This window comes from Seriola aureovittata, chromosome 14 (genome assembly GCF_021018895.1).
Source record: "Seriola aureovittata isolate HTS-2021-v1 ecotype China chromosome 14, ASM2101889v1, whole genome shotgun sequence".
NCBI classification, from domain to species: Eukaryota; Metazoa; Chordata; class Actinopteri; order Carangiformes; family Carangidae; genus Seriola; species Seriola aureovittata.
Window position 1 is genome coordinate 18,327,341 of NC_079377.1, and position 8,508 is coordinate 18,335,848.

At 43.6% G+C, this 8,508-nt stretch overlaps 1 protein-coding gene across 1 annotated transcript in view; it reads right to left on the reverse strand.

Moving 5' to 3' along the window:
• Positions 1-7,845, reverse strand: part of pcnx2 (pecanex 2) — a 32,110-nt gene extending 24,265 nt beyond the window's left edge. The window contains exons 1-8 of the mRNA XM_056396153.1: positions 7,353-7,845; positions 5,569-5,771; positions 4,719-4,839; positions 4,576-4,612; positions 1,807-2,324; positions 1,451-1,645; positions 578-1,054; positions 299-476 (exon numbers count right to left, since the gene is read on the reverse strand). Coding sequence (XP_056252128.1) covers positions 299-476; positions 578-1,054; positions 1,451-1,645; positions 1,807-2,324; positions 4,576-4,612; positions 4,719-4,839; positions 5,569-5,771; positions 7,353-7,505 — 1,882 coding nt within the window. The 5' untranslated portion in view covers positions 7,506-7,845. The remainder of the gene's footprint in view (positions 1-298; positions 477-577; positions 1,055-1,450; positions 1,646-1,806; positions 2,325-4,575; positions 4,613-4,718; positions 4,840-5,568; positions 5,772-7,352) is intronic.
• Positions 7,846-8,508: the final 663 nt, after the last annotated feature.

Consider the following 8,508-nt stretch of genomic DNA (forward strand, 5'->3'; position numbering starts at 1 on the left):
AGTATAGTAATAATTAGCCACCACACAGAGGCATAACATGAGCAACAACTGCAGCTCACAAACCGGTGGTGACATTTCACTTTTCCATGCATTTAATGTCTAAACATTTGCATTAACTCTAATCTTTTTAAGCCACTGTACATCTATAGTCCACCCACTGTTGCCTGAAGCGACCTGTTCTCATAACTGTGGGTGTTGACTGACAGCACCCTGTAACCTGTACGGGTGCGCAGGGCCTTTAAAACATCTAGATAAATGAGGTGGAGGTAAAGGAACAAACCATCTTGCTGAGAATCACCTTTCTCCGTAGCTCCCACTTCCTGTTTGCGTTCCGGCCCCTCCTCTTCCTGTGTGCTGGCCCCACCCCCTCTGATGCTGAGGGACCCCAACAAGGAAACAAACTCCAAGAAGTTGGATTCGTTGGGAATCTGGCCCTCCTTTGCTTCCAGATCTGACTTGGAACTGGTCATGGTGGTCTAACAGAGAGACAAATGCTTGTATGTATGCACGGACAGATGGATGGAGATGACTGTAAGAAAGATACAGAAATAGAAACAGAGATAAAGTGCCAACATACTGTGTTGTGTGAGCGGTCTGAAAGCATGACAGCATCTTTCCCACTGTCCATGCTCAGCCCTCGGATGTGAGTCCTTCCACCGGGGCCGTAGCGGCCCAAAGCTGGCGGCAGACGCAGGAACCCTTGTGAATCCACGTTCGGATCCAGAGGGTCTGTGTCATCATGGTGGGAGTGGACATCAATCCCCGATGAGCTGTTATCATTTGTCAGCTGTGGGCTCGGTGTGCTGTCAGCAGTCATTTGCAGACCAAGATGTTCCTGGTCCGGATCTGGACACTCCAGTGTGGTCGACTCAGAGCTGGTTGTTTCTTTACAAAGGTGAAACTCTTCGCCCGTTGTCTCTTGCTGTGTTGGGGTGGGGTCGTCCTCTGAGCCAGCCGCTTCTTCTCCCTCTTCCACCTCCTGCTTCTCCTCCTCAGGGGAGTCGAAGGTGATGACGGGGATCTTGATGTGACATTCTCCCGCATCCTTCTGAGCCTGACACACACACAGACATGTCACACACACCATCCCTTAAACACCTCAGTGAGAACTGACATGCCATTGGATCGTACTGTGCAGCCAGACATCAATCAAATGCACAGAAACATATTTCAAATTGTGGTGGAGATCACAACATTTCTAAAGATACCAAACACATCAGACTGAAATTCGATGTTTAGAATATTTCCATTTGATGAAATAATGTACCTAGAAAAGCACGGAAACTTTTGAATCATTTCAATATCAGTAAATAAATACATTATATAATACTGTCAGATAGTGGAATAAGATGTTTTTAACAGCTTTAAAGATACATGGGGAAACTTGATGGTGGGGGATCAAACATGTTTCATGGCGAACATAAAAACGGAGGTCGAAAATGATTCTTACCTGAGCATTCTCCAGAATGCTCTGCTTGACGCTCTCCTCCAGCTGAGCAGCAGTCTGAGGGTCACAGCTCATGGTGATGATGATCTTAACCGTGTCGCTGTCGTCCAGTTGAACCGTCGCAGGCCCGGGGCCAGAGTTGTCCACCAGAACCACTTCAATCTCATCAGAACAGTACGTCTCCTCCGGCGGTTCAGTCTGACAAACAACACAAGGGAATAGTTCCACCCAAGGAATTCCTTTTCATTAAGATATAGTCACCTTTTTTTATAAGCATGAGAGGTCAGTCACATGTATCCAGTACGTCAAATTAAAATCTTGCAAAAATAACTACTTAGATCTGCATCTGAAAGGCCTACCTGTGCAGGAGGTTCTGGGACATCAATGAAATCATCCTGGCGGTCCTTGGGAGTCTCCAGTGAGTTATTGTTGGGATCTGAGGGCTCTTTTTGCCCCTCACTCTCCTCCTCGCTCTCATCTTCGCTTCCCTTGGAGGGAGGCAGACCTTCATCAGCTGTTTCCCTGTCTGCAGTCTCTTTGTCTTCGCAGTCTTTCTCCTCTATCCTGTCCTGCTCCGAGTCTTTCTCTGCTGTTCTTTCCTGCTCTGACTGCTCTCTGTCAGTCCCCGTCAAAGAGCTCTGAATGTCCATTCCTTCTTTCACAGCTCCAGTTTCAATTATGTCTGCATCCATTTTCCCACTAGCAGATCCAGGCCGCATCTCTTCTCTTTCAGCTCGGGATGGGGGCCTCTGCTGGGCCTGCAGCAGGGGGGCCGCTTGGTCAGGATTGGGACTGGAGAGGTCATCTGGAGAAGGCTCTGGGTTTGGGTGCAGCCCTCCCTCCACAGGCTTCTCCTCAGCAGCGCTCTCACCCTGTCCTGGAATGAAATGAACGGCAAATTCGTTGTAGATTTAAAGTGCAATAATATTAAAAATGCTTTAATCCTAAAATTCCTGCCATTGAAATGTGATCTCCCATTTGGCTGGAGAGGTAACCAACAAAATTCACACTGCTGTGTCGAGCAGCATTCGCCAGTAGCGGATAAATATCTTCCCAATGCAATAAAATGAACTGCAGAAGGGATCAATCCTGCTGCTATTAAAAACAGATATCAAAATTTTGTTACAATTGTGCAATGATTTGATGCAATGCACCACAGTGATTATATCCCCTTTTCTGATCAGCTGACTTGGCTCTGAATAATCACCAGTGCATTAGGTCATAAATTTACTGGAAGCAGTCAGCTGGTCTTTGTGGCAGGCAAACTGGCAGGCTGCTAGTTTTGTGCATGTCTGAGCAAATTTACCACAATGATGTGTTTGCAGAAAAGGAAGTTGTCCATCTATATCAGTGCATTAGGGAAGGGGAACTGGGTTCCACTTTGGCTGATTCTGACAATATAGTACACGGAACATCAGTTCCCCCCAAATCACACACCAGGCTTCGATAGCTACAATAACTAGAGATCAATTCATGATGCCCTGTGGTTAAATGTGCTTGTCTTTCTACATCCTGTCCTCACTCTATAAGTGTATATTTATCGTTCAGTCATAATGTCAGTGTCATTTTTAGTATTCCACAGAATCACTAGGAAGTTGTCTTTATAGAATGAACCATGAATCATTCATTTGCCCACCTGATGGAAATGTTTCTGCAGGTTATAGACACTTTCAGCTGTCAAACTCACTTAACAATGCCAATACACGATTGAAGTTTTAAAGGACATCAACAATATGTAAACCAGTGTTTGAAATACAAATGGGGAGAAGAACTCAAACGATGGATTTCTGTTGACTCCACTATTGTAAATCTGTCCAGATGTTTCTCCCATAGTCAGTCAGAAGCCACTTTAAGCCATTGCATTTTCATGTGTTTCTTAAAATTCAGCCCCTCTGGTCTGGCATTCCTGTTTTTTATTTCTGAGGTCATTACCTCTGATCTACAACCAGATCATTGATTAATCAACCTCAGCTCATGTGAATCAATGGTGCAACTTTACTATAGCTCAGTAACATACATACAACGTGCCAAACAAAAATGGGACAATTAATGCTTGGTATATAGATAAAATGTATTAAGAACCACCTGTATCTCTCTCTTTCTCACTGTAATAATAAAACAGTATTGTAAAAATATGAGCGAAAGATACACAGGGAAATTAGGTGGGTTAGGGTGACATAGAGGGATTATCTAAGATATTTTAAGCACTTTGTGATGCTAAACTGACGTCTGACACAAACTGGAACAAACATTCAGCCAAACAAACTCAGACTGACTTTCACCTTCTGTATTTCCAAAGAGAGTGGACGATGAATCATATTACGTATATAACTATTTATATATATATATATGTACATATATAACATAACATATCTATACAACATAACAAGCCGTGCTGACTTCCAAAGCTCAGCTGTTTCATAAGGAAAATCAACAGAAAAAAATTCATGAATAGTTCGTGAATTATTTTAAGAGCATGCACTCTTGTTTGTAATCGGGAGTAGCAGCGTGTACAGATGGGTGACAAATTATAGGAAAAACCAACATAAAGTATCTTTGTAAGGTTTTGGTCCACTACAAGCTGCCAGAACAGCTTCAGTCTCCAGTCTCTGAAACTCCCTGAGATCAGGGGTTGGTTTCATGAAGATACTGTAGACTGATGTGTAGTGTTTACAGTCTTAGATTAGCCTAGTGCAAACTGTTTCACAAAAAAAAGATGGACTCTTTAGGTACATTTTTTGTATTGTTACACTTGTTAAACTGAATTTTCCCAGTGAATTGTCCTTGGACGGCAGTTGTTGAATTTTTCTCAGAAGGTTTTCTGCTGGAGGTTAGCCATCGAAAAAGTCTTATTTCCCCAGAATTCACTGCAAAGCACTCCCACTTAAAATCTAAAGTCTGACTATTGGTCAGATGTGAGCTATAGTCAGATAGTCTATCTTTGTGACACTGGCCCCTGGTGACTGTGAAGGCCAAAGTTTATGATTCACATCATATTCACACTCAGCAGGCGCCAGCCACGCTTCGTGCCCTGTGTTTGTTATGTTTCTCTGGTCATTTATTCAGGTTTTTCCTTTAATAGTTACCCATCTGAGTCTTATTCAAACCTAGAGAAAGATCAGTATCACCTTCCAAGGTCTTCACCTCATCTGACTTTGAACAGTCCTGTGTGGAGGAGAGTTCAGAAACACACAATTAAAATCGGGGCATAATGCAGGTCAACACAGTGTTTTTTCTGTACTGTGTGTTCATACTGGCAGGTGTCACTCACCACCCCAATCAGTCCCGGGTTGGTTTCGGTCTGCTTCACTGTCACCTGGATCACCGGACTAGGGCGCTTATTACGAGCCAGCATCGTCATGGCAACGCTGTCGGGGACTGTGCTGCTCTTCCTTTTAGACAAAGACAAGAGACAGGGGAGAAATTAAATGATGAAGAGAAAGAGATAGAAGGATGGGGAGTGTCTGTGGAAGTAGATACGACCTTCACTCTCAGTCTCTCATGTATGGAATACTAAAAGACTCTGATTTATAGAGCTGAAATTAAGAGAAATACAGTCATGTAGGGGACAGGAAGTGATGGATTTGGCCAACACTGACCTCCCCTCACTAGCTTGCTCATTCACCAAAGCTCTACTGAGTTTCTGAAATAAAGTGGAAAGTGCCTGCGTCCTACTCTGATACACTTGATCAATCTGATCTCAAAGACAGAGAGGATTGAGAAAAATAGACACATGCAGAGGGAAAAAAAAGGGGGACTATGTCAAAAAGAGGTTGTTGAGCATGTGAAGACAGGTTATACTATACTTAGTATTAGTGGTATTATTCTGAAAGGAGGTCTCAGGCCTAAATGTGCAATTTCATGTTAATAATTAAGTTGTATCATGAGGGATTTAGCCCTCTGGCCTAGATTTTGTAATGACTAACCTGGCAGGGGAGCAGCTCGAGGTGCAAGGAGCAAAAATACCAGTTTGTTAAACATGAATTTACTGCACGTCTCTCTGAATGGCCTCTAATGCATCCATGTAGGTGAGACCACATCTGTATTAATTCTTCAGCTACTTCCGATCGACCTCACTGAGTGAAGTTTCAGGATTATCAGTGTGTGTGTGAGGGTTTCACCTGATGTTGGCGGGCAGGCAGGAGTCCGAGGCATTGCTTTTCTTCTCCTGGGCCTTGCTAAGGTCAGAGAGGCTGCTGCGGACCACCGCCTCGCCCTCATCAAACATCAGGTGCAGGCGGTAGTTGGCCAGCTTGATGAGGATGAAGAAGACGGTGATGGAGGTGCAGTAGATGCTCAAAGCCACAGTGGTAGGGGGCAGGGCCTGCGTAGAAGAGAGGAGAGGAGAGAATACGATATCTCCAGAGTCTCACGACTCCACCAGAGCAGCGTTTGATTTGATGCCTCAAGCTGTAGCAGTCCCCGGATGGAAAAGCACCACCTGTCTCTTCTCTACTTTTTGTATGAATTGAAATTCTGCAAAAAGCAAAGCTTATTCAGTCACACGACCACACTGTTCCCCAAGTGTATTATAGGCTCAGTGAACCACAAGATCTCATTTGATTAATTGGTGGCTTAATGAATTTTATTGATTCCCAGGGGAGGAATAGCCCATAGCAAAGAACAGGAAGATTAAAGACAAAGCATCTGCATCATGCTGACACATGAGTCATACTGGTCTGGAGAGAGTTCCTGCTTTGTTGGACATGGACTCTTATTAATGCCTGCAGGTACAATTTTACAATCTAAATTCGTGCTTATATTTGACTGCTCCTCAACCATCATCTATGTTGTGCTGTATGTTGTGCGTGACCTTCAGATAAAATGCTAACAAAACTGAAATTTGAAACATCTCTCACAGACAGCTTGTGTTGTTTTTGCAGGGGAAGCAGAGGTTGTTTTCAAACAGACTGTGAAAACTGCCAGTGACAACCATTTGGTCAAACTTCAGTGGGGAAGCTCTTAAACAGCTGGCTGTCACTACTTTGCCTTTCTAACCTTCATTCATAGATGGCCCATTTGGGATTACCTGAACACAGTAGTGGTCTTGACCTGAAGTTATAGAGCAGCGCATCAATGAGGTGCACATTTTTGATCATTTAAAGTAGCTAGAGGTCTAGCACCTACAAATTGGCCCTGGTTCGCTGTATCAAAACCAGAGATTGAAGAGATGTGGGGAGCAATCACGCCACATAATCGTAGCAGTCAATTATATCTCATCTTGGTTTGGTGTACTGATAAAACCTACTGAGATACATACAATAACAGAAAGGGTAACATTATGGGTCTGTATTGATCAGCATCCAATAATGTACATGGCAGTTGTTGGCTAGCAGGCAGCTAAGGTCAAGGTGTTTGACCTATAGCTGCAACCCTTTAGTCATGCCACCATCCTGCTGTATAATGCAGTATTAAGGGAACACAAAGGTCACCAAGAATGTCCCTTAAAATTAAGAGTTTAATTTGATGTATCACTCTGTTGAGGTGGGACAATAAGAAATCAACTCTTTCCTAATCTACAAGGTAAACTACTAACAAAACTCTCACTGAGGAGGTTATCACTGGGAGCAAGGCAGCCTGTGTTGCACCTATTTCAAAGGCCATGACATGAAAATATTAGTGAACCACAGTTTCACGCTTCCTGCCTCATCCAGGAGCAGCCATGCGTTCCGTCACCGCATGCAGGGAGAAACACTGCGACAGTGGCGTTTTTCTAGCCTCTTTTCCCCCAGCAGCAACCAGACAATGAAGGATGTTAGATTCCTACATGTTTATCCAAAGGAGGATAAACATGTAGGACCGCATGAAAAAAATTATCACCTATATGCTACCGTGAACCTCACCTCACACCCCCTTCACGGCCTTTAACATCATGTTCCCTGATAAAAATAAAAAAAAAACTCACCAGATGGAGAGACAGGGGCAACATAAGGAGGAATATCCACAGATAGAGGTGGCAGGAGTTGTTGAATTTGTTCTGGTCCGGTTCGTGGTACCAGCCCCCGGTCAGAGATGCCCAGACTCCCTGACGCAGGGTCTGCACAACCTGGGAGCCCATCTCTCCTCCTCTCTCCTCCTCTCCGCTCAGGTTGGACGGACCGATGATGATGATGATGATGCTGCTGCTGCTGCTAGGCTACAATGAAATGATCTCCTCTAATGCATGCTACAGTCGCTACGCCTCCATGTTGGGGTGATAGCTACAGCACGTCTCCAGAGCCATTCTCTTTCATGCCTCATCCGTCTTCCTCGATGTTGTCCTCTCGGCTGCCTTTTCCCATCCCAATGTCGATTCGTCCATTGCTGCTGCCGCGGTCCTCATCTTGTCCTGTTCGTCTCTCTCCTTCTCCCTCTCCTCTCGGGCTGCCTGCACAGATGCGCAGCTCTGACCGCCTCCCCTCCTCTCCCACTCCCCCTCCCTCTCCCTCCTTCCCTCCCTCTCCATCCTTTCCTATTATGTGATCTGCGCACAAACGGTTTGCAGGAAAAATCTGATAAACAATCAATCTAGTGTTCATGTACGTATCTCACTATGTGAAGACCTGCGTATGTATATGTTTATACAGTATACTGTATGCTTAGAGGTAATGTATGTGTGAATATCCAGGCTGTAGACTACTCATTTTCCATGTGTAGATATATAATATATTCTAAATAGGCCAGTTAACAGACATTAATTATATCATATCATATCATATCATATCATATCATATCGTATTATATAATATAATATTATATTATATTAGTACAAAAAAACGGTTATAATGTTTGTAAAGCAGATTGTGTTGAAACTGTTTTAGAGAGGTGTTGATTCAACATTATGATCACTTTAGCCCCCTCCTCCTCCAAAAAATAAATAAATAAATAGATGGATAGATAGATAATAATACCTCTCTAAAGCGAATAACTTATCATCGTAACCTACACGAAGGAGGGTTGATTGCATGACTTGTATTTGACTGCATTAGTTTTTGCTAGGTCTTCCTAATAAACTAAGTGAGTGTATAGCCTTATTGTCTTTGTGTAGTTGTCTGTGTTTCGTCTCTCATATATTGCATTGT